At 46.6% G+C, this 20618-nt stretch overlaps 1 protein-coding gene across 1 annotated transcript in view; it reads right to left on the bottom strand.

The window, feature by feature from the left end:
- SFXN5 (sideroflexin 5) overlaps positions 1-20618 on the bottom strand; it is a gene marked incomplete at its 5' end in the record, with an annotated part of 451990 nt that overhangs the window by 256641 nt on the left and 174731 nt on the right. The window contains one exon of the mRNA XM_082264426.1: positions 1292-1345. Coding sequence (XP_082120552.1) covers positions 1292-1345 — 54 coding nt within the window. The remainder of the gene's footprint in view (positions 1-1291; positions 1346-20618) is intronic.

The raw sequence follows: 20618 nt of genomic DNA on the forward strand, positions 1-20618 counted from the left end.
CATTTTTTCTGAGGCTTTAATTATCTCCTTATAGAGCACAACTTTCTAAAATAACCCTAAAATTTCATGACAGCACACAAATCTCCACTGTCCTGCCATGGTCCCTGAATCATGTGACTGTCAGGCCTTCCATGAATGAAACACACAAAGAATCCGCAGAAATCAGGCTCTATTAGCTTCTGTCCAAAATCAGTATAAATCTGCCCCATGAGCACATAATCTAATATACAAGTTTTATTTGCCTTTATTCTACATATCCTTTCATGATCACAGGTCACAGATGTCCAGGCCAAATTTAGCAGCTTTAGCACAGGTCATTCAACTCGACCTGACCAATTTGCATGCCTCCTCTCTAAGGCTACATTCACACCTGAACGTAGCGTTTTCGCACGTTTTTTTACCGCGATTTACAGGCGTTTTTACAGGAGTTTGTTGTGCAGGCATTTTTAGATTGAATAGAGACCAATGGAAAACGCCTGTAATCTGCCCAAAAAGAAGCTCATGTACTTTTTTGAGCGTTGGGCGTTTTGCTCACAGCGTCAAAACGCTCAGATGTGAACAGGGGCCATTGAAATGAATAGGATTTGTATTGTTGGGCGTTTTGAGAGCTGATCCTAGAGCAGAAAAACTCCCCAAAAACGCCCCAAAACGCCTACATGTGAACAGAGCCTAAAGCTGGCCATACACCTGCCGAAATATAGGGCAAACTCATTTTTGAAAAACTAAAAATCAGCCCTGAGAGCAGACAATCGTGCCATCATTTAATGACCGAATCGTTCAATGGACATAAATGAATTCAGTTTGTCACATATACCTAGTGCAAACAGGTTGGCCCTAGAAACACATTAACCTTTCAATTTATGGTTCGGTTATCGATCGGCCGGCAGATTTTCAAAACTGTTCCTTTGATTTTTCAGCTCTGAAAAGTTGAAAACGATTTTCTATTTGTGCCCATTAACTGGAGGAAAAACGGACGATTGGACCAAATGACAGATTTTTGAACGGTGTATGGCCAGCTTTAGGTCATAGCTAACATCGTGATCACATGGCTGAAAAACCACTCTGAATGGTCATAAATCAACAGTGGGGATTGAGAACCATCAGCTGCAAGAAGGAGAAAACTTTTTTTAAGAATTTGCACAAACATGAATAAGGGTTGTATCTGCCTTTCCTGATCTGCATGACTGTCTCTGGTCATTGGCCATGAATTTACAGAGTAGTCAGTACATAGTAGTATTAGTCGTCGTCTTCAGTCTACTTTAACAAACCATCTTTATTCCAGATAACGTACCTGCCAGAAGACAGTGGAAGAAAGGGTCTGGTTTGGCAGCAGAAGACCCACAACCTGCAGAGAGAAAAAGACAGAGTGAGAATGGGTGGTTGGTATAATGAGATCACATTGCGGAATATGGAAGCTTGTTGTTTCCTTGTGTGGCTAATGAACCTTCCCTAGTGAAGGCATTTACTAATGAACAGCTGATGATTTTCCTCTTAAGTTATCATCTCCATAAAAATACAAAAACGATATTATGCTGGCCCAGGAGGTTTTCAGCCTACCGTTTGAGCATCCTGGTTAAAAGTAGTTTTGGTTGATAATTATAAGTCGGTTTTGGATGGACACCAATGGTTTGACTCACCCACCCAAAGGATGAAGTTTCATGCAATAGTCCGTGGCTGCAAGTGCTAATCGGGTGCCAATTTACCGACAGTCCCGTTGGGAAAAGTCAGTCACTAGATCAACTCCTCTTGAATGGGAGTGGCCATACATGGATCAAAGTTCTGCTGGTTCTTGCTGAACCGACTGAATTTCAAACCATGTGTGGTCAACTTAAGCCTCGTACACACGCACCGATTGTTGGCCGACCGATCGGCCGTCTTTTGTCCAGTGTTGTTGTGTTGGTTGAAATGTGCTCTAGACTGCACATGAATTTTATCGGCCAACAAAAACCAACTTCAGAAGTGATGTCATGTGATGGTTAACTTTCCGTGTGTTTTTTCTTCTCTGAGCATGCCCAGTCTTGCTCATCAGATTTTTGTCTGCCGAAATCTGTACTGACTGACGAACAATCGGCCGTTCTGTTGACAGCCAACAAAAATTTTATAGCATGCATGCCAGATTTTGTTCGGCCGAAAAGTCGCAGTCGGTTGTCGGAAGCATCATACTAACAAGCCGACAATCGGCCGATCGGACGTTGGCTGAAAATTCACGGCCAACAATTGGTGCGTGTGTACGAGGCTTTAGGCTTCATATACTACTTTTCCATCAAAATTTGTTATGCAACCATCAATCCCTCCCCTCATGCCCGGGTACTAGGTGTAATCCTAGACTCTGAGCTGTCCTTTCAGCCCCAAATGCAATCATTGTCAAAAACTTGTAGACTTCACCTCCGCAACATCTCTAAAATTCGCCCCTTTTTAACAACTGAAACCACCAAGCTACTCATTCACTCCCTTGTTATTTCTCGCCTCGACTATTGCAACTCCCTTCTCATAGGCCTACCACTTCATAGGCTATCCCCTCTTCAGTCCATCATGAATGCTGCTGCCAATCTTATCCACCTTACCAACCATTCAGCGTCTGCCTCCCCTCTCTGCCAATCCCTACACTGGCTCCCGATTGCCCAGCGAATTAAATTCAAAATACTAACCACAACATACAAAGCCATTCACAACTCTGCCCCGAGCTCACCAATCTTGTCTCCAAATATCACCCAAACCGTCCTTTCCGCTCCTCTCAAGACCTCCTACTCTCAAGCTCCCTTGTCTCTTCCTCCCATGCTCGTCTCCAGGATTTCTCCAGGGCCTCTCCCATCCTCTGGAACTCTCTACCTCAACCTGTACGGCTATCTCCTACTCTAGCTGCTTTCAGGCGATCCCTGAAAACTCATCTCTTCGGGGAAGCCTATCACACCGCCAACTAATCTTCCATCAGCTCATTCCCTACTGTTAAAACCTCTTGTAACACCTGCCCCACCCTATTAGACTGTAAGCTCTTCTGAGCAGGGCCCTCTTAATCCTCTTGTATTTTATTGTATTGTAACTGTATTGTCTCCCTCTAACATTGTAAAGCGCTGCGCAAACTGCTGGCGCTATAGAAATCCTAAATAATAATACACACATAGCCTATTATGACCACCGACCGCGGGAAATCGCAAAACGGCAGTTAAAACGATCCTGTCCTGAATGCGATTCTCTTGAGTTCAGGAGAGTGAGTTTGAACCTCTTCTAACAGCAGCAGCTCCTGAATGATCCTGGAAGCCTATGTGTACATGGACACATAGGCTTTTATGGAGTTGAGTTTAGGAGCTTTGGCAAAAAAAAAAAAAGCCAAACGCTCCTAAACTCAATTTTAGGAACTGCGAGTGTACATGAAGCCCTAAAGTGGAAATAAACTCTATCTTATTCAGTCAAGGAAGCTGCCATCTTGGCCTCTGTTTGATCTTCAACTGCCATGATGCCGCACATGTGATCAGTTAGGACACCAGCCAATGGATGGTTTGACAGTTTTGTTGAGAGCACAACCAATGTGACAGTTACATTCCCGGCCAGGACCGTTTGAAGGAATTTGGGGGCCCCAAGCAAAATGGACATGGAGGCCCCCCCCCCGCACACACGCAAAGCCAGTCAGAGGCTGTGCGGACATGGTACAGGAGATGTCAGAGGCTGTGCGGACATGGTACAGGAGATGTCAGAGGCTGTGCGGACATGGTACAGGACATGTCAGAGGCTGTGCGGACATGGTACAGGACATGTCAGAGGCTGTGCGGACATGGTACAGGACATGTCAGAGGCTGTGCGGACATGGTACAGGACATGTCAGAGGCTGTGCGGACATGGTACAGGACATGTCAGAGGCTGTGCGGACATGGTACAGGACATGTCAGAGGCTGTGCGGACATGGTACAGGACATGTCAGAGGCTGTGCGGACATGGTACAGGACATGTCAGAGGCTGTGCGGACATGGTACAGGACATGTCAGAGGCTGTGCGGACATGGTACAGGACATGTCAGAGGCTGTGCGGACATGGTACAGGACATGTCAGAGGCTGTGCGGACATGGTACAGGACATGTCAGAGGCTGTGCGGACATGGTACAGGACATGTCAGAGGCTGTGCGGACATGGTACAGGACATGTCAGAGGCTGTGCGGACATGGTACAGGACATGTCAGAGGCTGTGCGGACATGGTACAGGACATGTCAGAGGCTGTGCGGACATGGTACAGGACATGTCAGAGGCTGTGCGGACATGGTACAGGACATGTCAGAGGCTGTGCGGACATGGTACAGGACATGTCAGAGGCTGTGCGGACATGGTACAGGACATGTCAGAGGCTGTGCGGACATGGTACAGGACATGTCAGGGGCTGTGCGGACATGGTACAGGACATGTCAGGGGCTGTGCGGACATGGTACAGGACATGTCAGGGGCTGTGCGGACATGGTACAGGACATGTCAGGGGCTGTGCGGACATGGTACAGGACATGTCAGGGGCTGTGCGGACATGGTACAGGAAATGTCATAGGCTGTGCGGACATGGTACAGGAGATGTCAGAGGCTGTGCGGACATGGTACAGGACATGTCAGAGGCTGTGCGGACATGGTACAGGAGATGTCAGAGGCTGTGCGGACATGGTACAGGACATGTCAGGGGCTGTGTGGACATGGTACAGGACATGTCAGGGGCTGTGCGGACATGGTACAGGAAATGCCAGAGGCCGTGTGGACATGGTACAGGAGATGTCAGAGGCTGTGCGGACATGGTACAGGACATGTCAGGGGCTGTGCGGACATGGTACAGGACATGTCAGGGGCTGTGCGGACATGGTACAGGACATGTCAGGGGCTGTGCGGACATGGTACAGGAAATGCCAGAGGCCGTGTGGACATGGTACAGGAGATGTCAGAGGCTGTGCGGACATGGTACAGGACATGTCAGGGGCTGTGCGGACATGGTACAGGACATGTCAGGGGCTGTGCGGACATGGTACAGGACATGTCAGGGGCTGTGTGGACATGGTACAGGACATGTCAGGGGCTGTGCGGACATGGTACAGGACATGTCAGGGGCTGTGTGGACATGGTACAGGAAATGTCAGGGGCTGTGCGGACATGGTACAGGACATGTCAGGGGCTGTGCGGACATGGTACAGGACATGTCAGGGGCTGTGCGGACATGGTACAGGAAATGCCAGAGGCCGTGTGGACATGGTACAGGAGATGCCAGAATTATCAGGGGCCCTAATACAATGCTGATCCCCCCTCCCCCTAATACAATGCTGATCCCCCCTCCCCCTAATACAATGCTGCTCCCCTCCTCCTAATACAGTGCTAACCCCCCTCCCCCTAATACAATGCTGTTTCCCCTCCCTCCCCCTAAAATTTGGGGGGGGGGGGGGGAATCAGCATTGTATTAGGGGGAGGGGGCCCCAGGGGGGGATGGCATTGGCAGATAAGCATTGTATGAGGGGGGGCGGGTCAGCATTGTATTAGGGGGAGGGGGGGCTAGCATTGTAGTACTAGCAGGGGCCCTAAAATATGCTGATCCCCCCAAATGCAAGAGGTCCAGGTCCCCCAGGCCCCAGCCCATTAACTCTTGCCTGGCTCAGCTGGCTGTCTCAGGCTCTGCTCCGCTCCGCCTCCGCTCCTTCAGACTGAAGGCTTCAGTCAGTCTCAGTCAGACAGACTCCTGCGAATCGATCATGCTGCTGCTGCTGCTGCTGGCTTCTGCGTGCTGTGGGAGGGATCGGCGCCGACGCGCCGTGACCGTCTTGCGGAGTTGCAGCCAGTCAGACTGTCAGATGAATGAACAACCGCCGCGCAGCCGCTCCCGCCGGATGTGACGTCATGCCGCTCATAGCGGCTGACGTAGCAGGAAAGATCCATCACTGTCACTGGAGCACAGCGGGGGCCGGGGCTGCAGCCAGCCCTGATGATAATGTCAGTCGTCTGTGTCAGGTCTTGGGGCCCCAGGCCAGCTCGGGGCCCCAAGCAATTGCTTCGTTTGCCTGCCTTGACGCGACGGCCCTGTTCCCGGCATGCCAGGAATGTACACTTTTTTTTAAAACTGTTGGGTTTATTTCCGCTTTAACTAAAGTCACATGGTTTATAGCTACCATGAGCATTGTGTATGTTACATGTCCTTGTGACTGCGAAGAGGGTTTTTTCCCCAGTTAGATCTACACGGAGATGAAATCATCATCCAGGCACAATCACCACACAGGATTAGTAAGCAGCAGCAGAACCTACAGTACATATGTAATGATAAAAGCTGTCTGCCTCCAAGTACAAATGATTATAACATTTTACATAAATTCATGGTTCAATGCCATACAGTGAGGGAAAAAATAATTTGATCCCCTAATGATTTTGCACGTTTGCCCACTGAAATAGAAATGATCAGTCTATAATTTTAATAGGTTTATTTTAAAAGTGAGAGATAGAATAACAACAAAAATATCCAGAAAAACTAATTTTAATGAGTGAAATAAGTAATGGACCCCTTTGCAAAACATGACTTGGTATATGGTGGCAAATCCCTTGTTGGTAATCACAGAGGTCAGACCTTTCTTGTAGTTGGCCACCAGGTTTGCACATATCTCGGGGGGATTTTGTCCCACTCCTCTTTGCAGATCCTCTTCAGGTCTTTAAGGTTTCAAAGATGATGTTTGGTAACTCTAACCTACAGCTCCCTCCACATATTTTCAATGGGATTAAGGTCTGGAGACTGGCCAGGCCACTCCAGGACCTTAATGTGCTTTTTCTTGAGCCACTCCTTTGTTGCCTTGGCCGTGTGTTTTGGGTCATTGTCATACTGGAATACCCATCCACCACCCATTTTCAATGCCTTGACTGAGAGAAGTAGGTTCTCATCACAGATTTGATGGTATATGGCCCCGTCCATCGTCCCTTTGATGCAGTGAAGTTGTCCTGTCCCCTTAGCAGAAAAACACCCCCAAAGCATAAGGTTTCCACCTCCATGTTTGACGGTGGAGATGGTGTTCTTGGGGTCATAGGTAGCATTCCTCCTCCAAACATGGCGAGTTGAGTTGATGCCAAAGAGCTCGATTTTGGTCTCATCTAAGCACAAAACTTTCACCCAGTTCTCCTCTGAATCATTCAGATGTTTATTAGTAAACTTCAGACGGGCCTGTACATTTGCTTTCTTGAGCAGGGGAACTTTGCAGGCGCTGCAGGATTTCAGTCCTTCACAGCGTAATGTGTTACCAACTGTTTTCTTGGTGACTATGGTCCTAGCTGCCTTGAGATCATTGACAAGATTCTCCCGTGTAGTTCTGGGCTGATTCCTCACTGTTCTCATGATCATTGAAAATCCACGAGGTGAGATCTTGCATGGAGCCCCAGACCGAGGGAGATTGACAGTTATTTTGTGTTTCTTCTATTTGCGAGTAATCGCACCAACTGTTGTCATCCTCTTACCAAGCTGCTTGGCAATGGTCTTGTAGCCCATTCCAGCCTTGTGTAGGTCTACAATCTTGTCCCTGACATCCTTGGACAGCTCTTTGGTCTTGGCTACAGTGGAGAGATTTGAATCTGATTGCTTCTGTGGACCGGTGTCTTTTATACAGGTAACAAGCTGAGATTAGGAGCACTCCCTTTAAGAGAGTGCTCCTAATCTTAGCTTGTTCCCTGTACAGAAGACACCTGGAAGCCAGAAATCTTGATGATTGACAGGAGAACAAATACTTGTTTCACTCATTAAAATGCAAATCCATTTATTACATTTTTGAAATGCATTTTTCTGGATATTTGTGTTGTAATTCTGTCTCTCATTGTTAAAATAAACCTACCATTTAAAATGATATGATCATTTCTTTGTCAGTGGGCAAACATACAAAATCAGCAGGGGATCCAATACTTTTTCCCCTCACTGTATATACAAAATATTTACATTAACCTGATCACTTTCTTGTACGCATCAATAAAGAATAAAAAAAAGTCCCAATTTGTTTTCAAATTTTTAATTTTGCATATCCAAAATGTATACAGTGCTTAGACTGCTGTATACCCTGGTGTGGCCTCTGTGCCCCCTGTTTGCTCCAGAGAGGGGGGGGGGGGAGATAAATCTATGCCTCTGCTATTAAGGCTGACATCTAAAAAGAGTTGGAAGTAGCCCTCATGGCAGTGGAGATAAACGCACTGCTATCCACAACTCCAGTAACAGCATGAGTTGTAGAATAAGGTGGCTTCCATTGCACACATATAGCACATCACCACCCATCTTGTGCAGAGAGGGAATCAATAGGGGAATGGTCTGCCCCAAAACACACACACTCTCTTAATGTTTCAGTGCAGACCGCTTCTCTTGTATCTCCCTTTCTATCACACATGCATTAACCCTTCCTGCTTAGCCTCGGCATCCCTTTAACAGAATCTTTATGCCCTGGAGGCAGAAAGGACCCACGATTGGCTGTCACAGTGGGCACATGATCTGGAGTTGAACCTGCCAACCCCTGATCATTAGTAGAGACTGAGAGCTGTCTGATAGCTGGGTCACTGTGCTGGGAGCGCACTCTCAGCACAGAAAGCTCTGCTGCTTATGTGCAGCATGGGTGTTGAAGCCCACCCTCTTAGCTGACGCACATATGCGTTTACGTGGGCGGCAAGAGGTTAAAGCGGTTGTAAACCCTAGAAACAAAAAAAAAAAAAAAACCTGCAAGACAAAGGCATAATGGGCTAGTATGCATCGCATACTAGCCCATTATGTGTAACTTACCTTAGAACGAAGCCCCGACACGGACCCCCGGACATCGCTGCGGGAGCTGCCATGATCCCTCGCCGTCTCTTCCGGGTACGGCGGCTCCGGCGCGGTGATTGGCCGGAAGAGACGGCTCCGGCGCGATGATTGGCCGGAGCCGCGATGACGTCACTCCCGCGCATGCGCGCGGGAGTGATTTTTCCGGCAAGCTCCCGGCAAGATAATTGAAGGTCCCCCCGGACCTTCAGAGCGCATGCGCCGCTCACGCGAGCGGCTGCATGCACTGTAAATATCTCCTAAACCATGCCGGTTTAGGAGATATTATTTGTACCTACAGGTAAGCCTTATTATAGGCTTACCTGTAGGTAAAAGTGTCAAAAAGCGGGATACTACCGCTTTAAAGAATGTCTAAACCCAAAAACAAAAATATAACTTATTGCAGGCTATCAATTCTTAGATGTGATAGATGCATTCATTTTCTTTTTACCATTTATTTTCATGTGGTGATCCTGCAGTTAGCACATTTCCTTTTGTAGGGTGACAACACTTACCCACTGCACAGGATCTATAGAGAAGCAGCATTGTCACCCTCGGCTGCTCTCCTGATTTTGACTACAAACACCTCCTTCTCCCATCATGTATATTTTCCAGGGGAGGAGGTGTTCTATAGTGGACAGAAGATAGCTGGGAAGATTAGATACGGTTTTTTGATATGGTTCAGTCTACAGGAAGTTACAAATGCAATGGACATCTTGCAGGATCACCAGATATTTTTCTGTACTTGCAGAAAATGTACTCAGCCCGATAACAGAAAACCAATACAGCTACTATACTGTACCTAAGGAATGGTATGCGGCATTCTATTCCATTCCTGTTTTTGGGTTTAGATATACCTTAGAGCAGGGTTTCTCAACCAGGGTTCTGTGGAACCTAAAGCCCTGTACACACGATCAGATTATCGAAAGATCTGTCGTCCGTTTTTTGTGGCATGCTAGTTTGATGTGGAAAGTGAAGAGGTTATTTTCATACAAATTTTCCCGTACGACAGAATTCTACTTCAGAAGTGATGTCATGTGTTGGATTGCTTTCTATGTGTTCTTTCGTCTCTGAGCATGCCTAGTCTTGCTCTTAAGATTTTTTTCCGTCGAAATCTGTACTAATGAGACGAAAATCGGACGTTGTATTACAGACAACAAAAATTTTTTAGCCTGCACATCAGGATTTTGTCAGCCGAAAAGTCGGAGTCGGCTGTCGAAAGCACCATACTAACAATCTGAAAATCGGCAGATCGGTCGTCGGACGAAATTTCCCTTCAGATTTTCTTATCGTGTGTACGGGCCTTTAGGGTTCCTCCTGAGGTTGCTAGGGGTTCCTTGAGCAATGGGCAATTTCTGCCTCTCAGATAAGTTCCCAATGACATCATTGTTCCTTTTAGCTATCTGTAAGGGGGTAATTCTTCCCAATGATGAGAAGGGTAAGGAGGATTCTTCACACTAATGTGTCATGAGTTGTAGATTTTTCATTTTTAGCAGGGGTTCCCCAAGACCGGAAAAATATTTCAAGGGTTTCTCGGTGTTGAAAAGGTTGAGAAAGACTGCCTTAGAGTGAGTAGACCTTAACCCCCCAAAGGGAAAAATTGATGGTACATTTATCACTGCAAGCCCATCCATAAACATCATACAAGCCATTTTTATTAAACTTTTTTTTTTTTTCATTTCCAGGTTTTACCTGTAAGACAAAGGTGATGTAGCCTGGGCCTCACAGGTGAACTCTGGGAAGGCCACATCACAAGTGGCTGCCGGATAAATTTCACCTAATCTTGCCCATGCATCCTAAGTGAGGTGGGGCGGCTTAGTATGATTTAGTAACAAGCTGCCCGATCCTGCACAGTGCATATGCAATGTCATCAGTGGGCCGGCCAAGTACAAAAAAAGAAGCCAGCCACCAATGAGATCTTCTGTCCAAAACAGTGTTGCCGGTTATGAGAGGAAGTGTGGTGCATAAGCGTGTGGCCATACAAAAAAGGAGGAGGAGGCAAGATTTTGTCTTTAAATGTTTTTCAATGTAGATCTACAATATAGTATTGGAGTAATACCAAATGAGGGGAGGAGGAAAGGCCCGCTTTAACAGAATCTTTTTTTTCTCACAGAGCATTAGTTGCAAATTAGGTCTAGGAGAGGACAAATCACCCCTGATCATTTTCCGGTCTTTGTCATTCTTGTGTCCTTAGTTATTATACTATTATTACACGCTGATAATGAGATGTTAGCAAAGGAAGAAGGTTCAAACAGGGTCCTCCAGTATCTTGAAAGGGCAGTCTGCATATCAGTAGCACACTGCCGCAGGGAACAGTTAACTTGTTGGATGGTAATTAACCTGCAGAACATCTTCACCGACTCTGCACAATTGGCGTAGAAAAACAGCCCCGAGGCATGAAAGGCTCCTACGTTGAACATGTCAAGGGAGGCACACACAATACAATGACTGATCACATATCTGCTTGGATACTTTTACTTTCTATTTTCTGTTCTGCAGATGATCACACTGTAGAAGGACTGGTTGGCATACATCTTTCAGTCTTTCAGCCTAAGATTAATGCACCCTTGTACCAGTCTTCTTTTATCAATAATAAATCTGTTTTTTGTTAATTTCAAGCAGCCACTGAGTATTTCATCTGTGAAGGTCCCATTGCAAGGGCTTACGGCCCTAATATCCAGTTTGTAAGACCAGGGGCCATTCTACTTTCTGGTTGAGCGGGGTCACTGGTCATGTAACTGCCCCTGAGTAGTTTTTTCCTGTTTATGGTGATGCAAATACATCATGCAAATGACTTCCCATCTACGTCATAATTATGTAGCTACTGTTTACAGTGGGCAGTCCTGGGCTGTCTATCCCGATCATCCACGCTGCATCGGTTGACCATAGCTCATCACTATCTCTGCCTGTTTTGTTTATCCATGTGTAGCACCCTACAAGGTAGGTGCTAGGCAAAAGTATAGTGGGCCTTGGCTGCCTAACAGCTGGGCCCTGATTTTCAGCTGGGCTGTCATGTCTTCCAGGTGTTGCCTAGCTGAGACTGGAGAGTCTCCCCACTGGCTCCATGAGAGGGTTCTCATTGGGCAGTGGAGGAAACCCAATCAGGGGCACATTCAGGCTTGTATCTACCCCAGGAAGGCAGATTCTGCCGCACAGCATTCTGGGAGTGGGTATAAGTTTGGGGGGAGCATATGACGTAGCGTCTTTGGCGGGAAGCAGAGTACCAGGAGGGAGAGTACGGCTGTCTCTCCTCCTGTCAGAAGGATCGGGCGTCTCGGGCGGCTTGCCTGAGGGTACAGAGAGAGCTGAGCTGAGCTGCAGAGAGTGTGCCGAGGACCACCGGAGTTGAGGGGGCCCAGTTTCAGGAAAGCATTCCAAGTTCGTGAGTACTGTGACTACCCCTGGGGGTCTGCCTAGCTTAGAGGGGACAGCTCCAGTGAAGGTCCAAGGGATCAAGGAGCTAGCTAGCAGTAAAGGGGGTGCCTAGTGAGAGGACCCTGAAGTGTTAATGAGTACAGCATGCAGTGTACAGTGTTGAGAGTTGCAGCAGCACAAGCAGTTACTAGGAGCTACCTCCGTCAGTGAAGGGCTGGAGGGAGCAGTTCACAGGACTTTTGAGCTTAACAGAGTGTCAAGAGTCAAGTCTCACTACAGTCCAGGATCTTTTGAGTCAACCAGAGGGTTACAAGTCGAGTTCTAGCACAGTTCACAGTAAAAAAGCATTACCGGTAACAATGGCAGACCCATATCAGGAAGTCCCGCCCCAGGACGTAACGCGTGCGGAGGGATAAGGAGCTACGTGACGTCACCTGCAGTCCCGGTCGGAAGCCAGTCTATCGGCGGTTAGGACGCCTGTCCTTCGGTACAGTGCTGACTGATATGCTGACATGCCCATGGATTTATGTAAGAGGCTTTTAACTACTTAAATAACGGTTATAACGTTGCAGTATTACGCTATGGTATGCCGTTTTTTTACATTGCATGGGGATTCATCTTCTGAGTGAGGAGGTATCTTATCAAGAAAGGGAAGTTTCCAGTTGCTGCTATCTGCTGTTTTGGTGGTTCTATATGCTGTTTTTAAACAGCTCTCAGGTGAGAGGCTGGTGTGGCTGGTGAAGGATTCCTTTTGAGTGAGAGCACCTTCATAGAAACATAGAAACATAGAATGTGTCGGCAGATAAGAACCATTTGGCCCATCTAGTCTGCCCAATATATCTGAATCCTATGAATAGTCCCTGGCCCTATCTTATATGAAGGATAGCCTTATGCCTATCCCATGCATGCTTAAACTCCTTCACTGTATTTGCAGTTTACAGCACCGTGCACTTTACTGGTTCTTTCATCGCCTGGATGAAGTTTCCCTTATCTTTTTTAGGATTGATACAGAAGATTTTATCTCACTTTATTTTTAGGCTTTGACCTTATGGACTTTTATGTGTTTTTATAGAGGATTTTACTGTTTTTTATCCTTTATCCTTATTGATTATTGGAGCGCTGTACCGTTTTTTCTTGAATACCATATCAGGCCCAATGCCTGGAAAACCTGCTACACATGCTTTCATGATTGACTTACAGACATGCCAATGACCTCCTGCCCCCGGTGTAATTACGGCACTGCTTTTTGCAGCGGGAGGTACTGGGCTGCCCAGACTACAGGTCTCTCCTGACCTATCCAAGTTGCATTAGTTGACCGACCGCTCCTCACACTTCCTATCTGCTCCACCAACCCAGGCTTGCAGGACTTGATACAAATCATGCAAATTACCTCCTGTCACCCCTGTCACCAAGCTTGCATGATTTTAAACATTCATGCAAAAGACCTCCTGTCCAGAATGTCATCCTGACATAATTCAGTCACTGCTATCTGCAGTGGGTGGTACCGGGCTGCCCAGACTACAAGTCTGTTCTGCCCATCCACATTTATAGGACTTAATTTACAATCACGAAAAAATGACTTCCCGTCTACGGCATAATTACGTCATCATTGGTTGCAGTGGGTGGACCCAAGCTGTTCAGACTCCTGGTCTGTCACCTTCCATTCATGCTGCATCAGTTGACTGACCTCTCATCACACTCCCTGTCTGTTGCACCCATTGACGCTTGTATGACTTGCCTTACAGTCATGCAAATGACCTCCCATCCACAGTGCCACATCTGACATAAATAATTTGCTGCTGTTTTACAGTGGGCAGCCTGCTTAGATTCCTGGTCTATCACGGCCATCTATACTGCATCTGTTAACCATAGCTCATCGACATCTCCATCTGTTCTGTTCATCCACACTTTCAAGATTTCTCTTACAGACATGCCAATGACCTGCTGTCCGTGGTGTACTTACACTACTGCTCTTTGCAATAAGCGGTACCAGGTTGCCCAGACTACCAGTCTATCCCGTCCTATCCATGCTGCATCAGTTGACTGACCGCTCCTCACACTTCCTAACTTCCTATCTGCTCCACCTATCCAAAAAGTTAGGAAGTCTGGCTAAGTTTGCCGCCAGAAAGTGAGCCAGAAGTGAGCCCCCCTCCTTCCCCCCACAGCCGGCCCATTCACAGAACGCAGCGCGATTTGCGCATGCACAGTGGGAACCCAGCTGTTTCCCTTAGCCAAGATGGTGGCACCAGCACCCAAGAGCAGATTCAGGAATAGGCTCGGGTGAGGACACTGCTGGATGCTTGGACAGGTAAGTGCCCTAAAAGTTAAAGTCAGCAGCTACAGAATTTGTAGCTGATGACTTTACATTTGTGGAAGAGCAGGGGGGGGGGGGGGGGGCAAACTCCGCTTTAACTACCTATTGTTTTGTGTCCTTCTGGCTAAGTGTTGCGAAAGCCGCGGTTGCCCACATGGGGATGCACAGGTGTTCCATGCATCCCCGTGCAGGCAGTGCCATTCATATCAATTGGGATGCAACATGGACACAGCTGCTACTCCCAATCTGCCAGCCATGTGGTTGTGGGTCCCCAAAAGCAGAGACTACGCATTCCGGGACCCCTACCCACACAGATGCTCACATCAATAAGGCCTAAGAGCATAATTAAAAACAATTACAATTGAAAATGCTCCCTCACCGAAAAGACAAGACAGTTAAAAAGGCGCCCCCATCTTGTCAGGTTGGGGCGTACATATCTGGGAGCAATGTACAGACTAATTAGAGGTAAACTGTATGAATGACGGGCCTTGTTGACAGAGTATTTAAAGAGCATTAAGGGAGAGCGAGAAGTGTTTCTACCTGTCCATTAATATATCATATTTAGGAGGAAAGCGGTCTTCATTAGACGGGAGAATAGACGGCAAAGTGAAGGTTTTCTTTCAGCTCTGAGTCATCTTACTAAGTGACCTCCAGGCTTCAACACCCTTTGAAAATAGAGGCAATAGAAGTGAGCTGCGGGGAAGACATTATCTGGTAGAAGAGTGATGATGGGACTTGGTTAAAGAGGGTCAGGTTGTGCCCAGGAGGCACACAGCTGTACTGCCATCTCTCGGCATCCTGTACCCTGGGGCAAAGCTGACCTGTCTTATAGGCCAGCCAGGCCCTGATGTGTTTACAGCCTCACCCCGTGTGCAACTTCTTGTGCTGCTGGAATGGTATTTCCTTAACGCCGAGCAGTTCAAAGGGAAGCCTGAGACTAATGAGGCCACTCGTCTTCAGCAGCCATAAAACTGTCCGAAGAGACAGATCCCTCCAGGAAATGAGCACTAACTTACAGACTGCCGAGTGTCAACCAGATCTGTCAAAGAGCCATAAATACTGTGCCTAAAAGGAGATGTGAAGACATTTTGAATATGTTTTCATTATTATGTTTCAGACTAAAAAAATAGATGTAAAAGTAAAATGAAGTCAGTTAAATATGAAAAACTGCATAAAAAATATTTTGTACTCATTGTGAGCCAGTAGGTGGAGTTCTTGCCTCCTTTTCACATTTTTTGCTATCCTTATCCTCTTTGTTGAAAAAAAAAAAAAATACAGTTTTCAGAGCTTAAAGAGGAGTTCCAGTCATTTTTTTGTTTTTTAAGTCAGTTAGTTTTAATAAACAGCCACTCACCTGTCCCAGGATCCAGCGGTGTACTCACCCCAGCCGTGTTCCCCCCGTGTCCTCCATCGGTGCTGCCGGCATCCCCACTATGGGCACCCGGCTGTGACAGCTTGCGGCTTCGCAGCCAGGTGCCCACTGCACATGCACGAGCGACGCTGCGCTATGCGACTGGTTCAGAACTCTTCTAGGACCTGTCATGTGTCCCAGAAGACTTTGGGAAGGAGAACTTCTGTTTCCGATCAACTAAGGTGGCCGGAAAGGAAGTGGGAGCACGTACCTGTCCCCCCCCCCCACAACCTCCTCCCCAAAAGCTCAGTTTTACAAACAGGAGCTGGGGAGGAGGCCTTAAAGCAGAAGTGGTTGTAAAGCATTTTGTCATGATCATACCATAACCTCTGTTAGATAACGATATGTGACCCACTGTATATGCGTTATAAAAAAAATATGCCGATTTCTACCTTATTTTAGAGCGCCTCCTGGTACTCCTGCTCGCCACTTTTTCCTCTCCCAGTTTGACAGCTACAATGGGAGGGGCCGCGAACTCCCGCTGACATCAGCCAGGAGGAGAGCGGCGGGTGGTCATGTGAGCGCCAAGAGGCGCTGTGAAATAAGGTAGAAACCGGTGTACTGCCGAAAACTCATACCTGCCGAAATCTCCAACCACGTTATTTCCAGTGAGTGTACACTGGGAATAATTGGAGATTTCGAGCACTTGGTGTTTTCAGACAACACCGGCAGCCTATACACCCGAGTAAATGGTATAATTAGTGCAGATTTTTACTCCGCCCGGTAGTTGTTGCCGCCATGTTTTTGGTTACTAGCGGGCGGTGTAAGAATCTGCACTAATTATACCATGTACTCGGATGTATAGGCTGCCGGTGTTGTGTGAAAACACCAAGTGCTCGAAATCTCCAATTATTCCCAGTGTACACTCACTGGAAATAACGTGGTTGGAGATTTCGGCAGGACACCGGCTGATTTTTTTTATAAAGTACATAACAGAGGGTATGGTATAAATATACAGTGGGGATCGAAAGTTTGGGCACCCCAGGTAAAAAATTTTATTAATGTGCATAAAGAAGCCAAGGAAAGATGGAAAAATCTCCAAAGGCATCAAATTACAGATTAGACATTCTTATACTATGTCAACAAAAGTTAGATTTATTTTCCATCCTTTACACTTTAAAAATAACAGAAAACAAAAAAATGGTGTCTGCAAAAGTTTGGGCACCCTGCAGAGTTAATATCTTGTACTGCCCCCTTTGGCAAGTATCCCAGCTTGTAAACGCTTTTTGTAGCCAGCCAAGAGTCTTTCAATTCTTGTTTGAGGTATCTTTGCCCATTCTGCCTTACAAAAGTCTTCCAGTTCTTTGAGATTTCTGGGCTGTCTGTCACGCACTGCTCTTTTAAGGTCTATCCATAGATTTTCAATTATGTTGCGGTCAGGAGATTGTGAAAGCCATGGCAAAACCTTCAGTTTACACCTCTTGATGTAATCCCCCGTGGATTTCGAGGTGTGTTTAGGATCATTATCCATTTGTAGAAGCCATCCTCTCTTTAACTTCAGCTTTTTCACAGATGGCATCAAGTTACCATCCAAAATTTGCTGAAATTTTATTGAATCCATTTTTCCCTCTACTCGTGAGATGTTCCCTGTGCCACTGGCTGCAATACAACCCCAAAGCATGATTGATCCACCCCCATGCTTAACAGTTGGACAGAGGTTCTTTTCATTAAATTCTGTGCCCCTTCTTCTCCAAACGCACCTTTGCTCATTCCGGCCAAAAAGTTCAATTTTAACCTCATCGGTGCACAGAACTTGTTTCCAAAATGCATCAGGCTTGTCTATATGTTCATTTGCAAAGTTCAAACGCTGATTTTTGTGGTGAGGACGTAGAAGAGGTTTTCTTCTGATGACTCTTCCATGAAGACCATATTTGTACAAGTATCTCTTTATAGTGGAATAGTGTACCACAACTCCAGTGTCTGCCAGATCTTTCTGGAGGGATCATGCAGTCAAATGTGGGTTTTGAAATGTTTTTCTCACAATCCTGCGAGCTGTTCTGTCTGATATTTTTCTTGGTCTTCCAGATCTTGCTTTAACTTCCACTGTTCCTGATGACTGCCATTTCTTAATTACATTCTGAACAGAGGATATTGACATCTGAAAACGCTTTGCTATCTTCTTATAGCCTTCTCCAGCTTTGTGAGCGTCAACTATTTTCAGTTTCAGTTTTCTAGACAACTGCTTAGAAGATCCCATGGTGCTGATTGTAGGGGCAAGGTCAGATGAGTCTGGGCATTTAAAACCTTTGAGATTGACATCACCTGGTCTTCCCAGACGATGATTGAGAACAATCCATGACACTGGCAGGTCTCAGCCTTGCAAAGGGGGAAGTGCATGCTATAAATTCTGCAGGGTGCCCAAACCTTTGCAGACGACATTTTTTTTTGTTTTCTGTAATTTTGAAAGTGTCAATGATGGAAATAAAATCTAACTTTTGTTGACATAAGAATGTCTAATCTGTAATTTGATGCCTTTTGGAGATTTTTCCATCTGTCCTTGGCTTCTTTATGCACATTAATATAAATTTTTACCTGGGATGCCCAAACTTTCGATCCCCACTGTAATACAATTATTATAGCAGCAGGGGGGAGGGGTGGAGAGCAGAGCGGCACTAACACTTATTAAAATAAATATTTTCACAATAAAAAAAAAAATGCTAATTTTTTTGCAGGTAAAAAAAAGATATGCATTTATATTTTTGGTTGCAAGAGCCTGGAAAGCATTGCATCAGCGATCAGCAGATCGCTGATGCCATGCAGGTCTTGTGCACACTGTTAATGTATCGGCTTACCCATACATCCCGTATGCTGACAGTAAGACTCAAACTACCACAGCGCTCCGTGGTAGTTCATTGAGAACTAAAAGTTTACAGCCGCTAAGGATGTTGGGGCTTGTAGTTCATTCAGACACACAGAGCTGTGTGTCTGAATAATGCGGCCGTGTGGGCGGAGCCACGCACGGCCACGCTATTTTTCAAACAGTGGCAGCTAGTACGGGAAACTTCTCCTCGTACTGCTACCACAGTTAGGGGGGCAGCGACTGCAGCATTGGGAACATGTTACATGTTCCAGGGCAGCGGGTGGCGGATGGAGGATTAGAATCGTGCAGGACCTAAAATCGGTTGGAACATGTAACATGTTCCCAAAGATGAAATTATCCTTTAAGTGTAAAAAAAAAAAAAAAACAAATCAGTAAAACTTTTCACTTTTGTGTTTTGTTTTGTGTTTTGTTTTTATGTGAATACACTATAAACCCTGGCTGCTTTCACTAAAAACGTGATTTCTCCACACATGTATCTCAATAAATCACAAAAAAACAGTGCTGTGCAGCACTGTTTCTTTGCGATTTATCCTTTAAGTGGACCCCCTCCCCTTAAAAAGTCACCAATGCTGATTAAATGTATTTAGGTATCAGGACCTGGGTCATCTGTTGGTAGAATGGTGATTCCCAGAGCAGAAAGTTGTAGTTTTGGTGTCCACCAGTGGGTGTCTCCCAGCAGCCAGCAGATCCCTGTACTGTATTCTGTTTCCACCTGATGCTGGCTGCTAGGAGGGTATTTAGTCCCTCCTCTACATTTCTCTCTCGATCCAGTGTTTTGCTTTTCTGCCAGATACTGCTAGCTGTTTACCCTGTTCCTGCTTAGGATCATGCCCTTTGCCCAATAGTGGCAGGGGGGTGCTCGCGTTTGGAGCATGCGTGCTCCTTCCTCAGAGCATTGCCTGAGGAAGGAGCACGCATGCTCCGAACGCGAGCACCCCCCTGCCACTATTGGATGTAAGCCTGGATACTGAATACTGCCAGCTGTTTACCCTGTTCCTGCTTAGGATCATGCCCTTTGCCCAATAGTGGCAGGGGGGTGCTCGCGTTTGGAGCATGCGTGCTCCTTCCTCAGAGCATTGCCTGAGGAAGGAGCACGCATGCTCCGAACGCGAGCACCCCCCTGCCACTACTGGATGTAAGCCTGGATACTGAATACTGCCAGAAACACAGGAAGTGTCGGACTCCACCGGCACAGCCAGGACCACAGCCGCCACAGTGTACTTCCCTAACATCCCTACAGTGTTGCAGATGAACCATCACCATTTGCTGATCAACTATTTCCTCTGTGTGAGTTACTACATTGTTTTTATGTAATAAATAACCTTTTAATCTACACTGATTTGGTGCTGCTTTTCTTCTCCTACCCCTTTTTGTCTGTTGCAGAGTCCCTCTAGCTCTGTATGAAGCCTGCAGCAACCTCCGCCATCCATCTCCACTAACCCCAGGGATTGAACTATCCTGCATACATCCTAAAAAGACTACCTACAGCCACAGTTGAAACTTTTTTCATAAGATCGAATGTACTTGACTCTTTCACTGGTGCAGGTTGAACGTTGTGTAGATATCCTTGGAAAGGAAGATCAGTCAAGGCCTTTTTAGAAGTCTGATCCGCAGACCAGCACTTGAGCCAAAAGACACGCCGAAGGACCACTGCCAAACCAGAGAGGCGAGCCATCAGGGAAGTGGCATCCAAAGAGGCATCGCAGATAAATTGCAGCCCCTGGACCAGCTGGTCCGCCAGCTCTGCAAAGGCAGGGGGAAGCTGTTCCCCCTCCAGGTCACAGCGTAAAAGCTTAGCCCACTCGGTCAGAGTTTGCGACACTAGGGCAATGGTGAATACCAGCCTCATTACCGAACCAGCCAGAGTGTACATATGGCGGGCCACAGCCTCCGCCTTCCGGTCAGCCGGATCCTTAAAGGCCGGGGACTCTTCAATCATAA

This window comes from Pelophylax lessonae (assembly GCF_965119305.1).
Source record: "Pelophylax lessonae genome assembly, chromosome: 1".
Classification (NCBI taxonomy): Eukaryota; Metazoa; Chordata; class Amphibia; order Anura; family Ranidae; genus Pelophylax; species Pelophylax lessonae.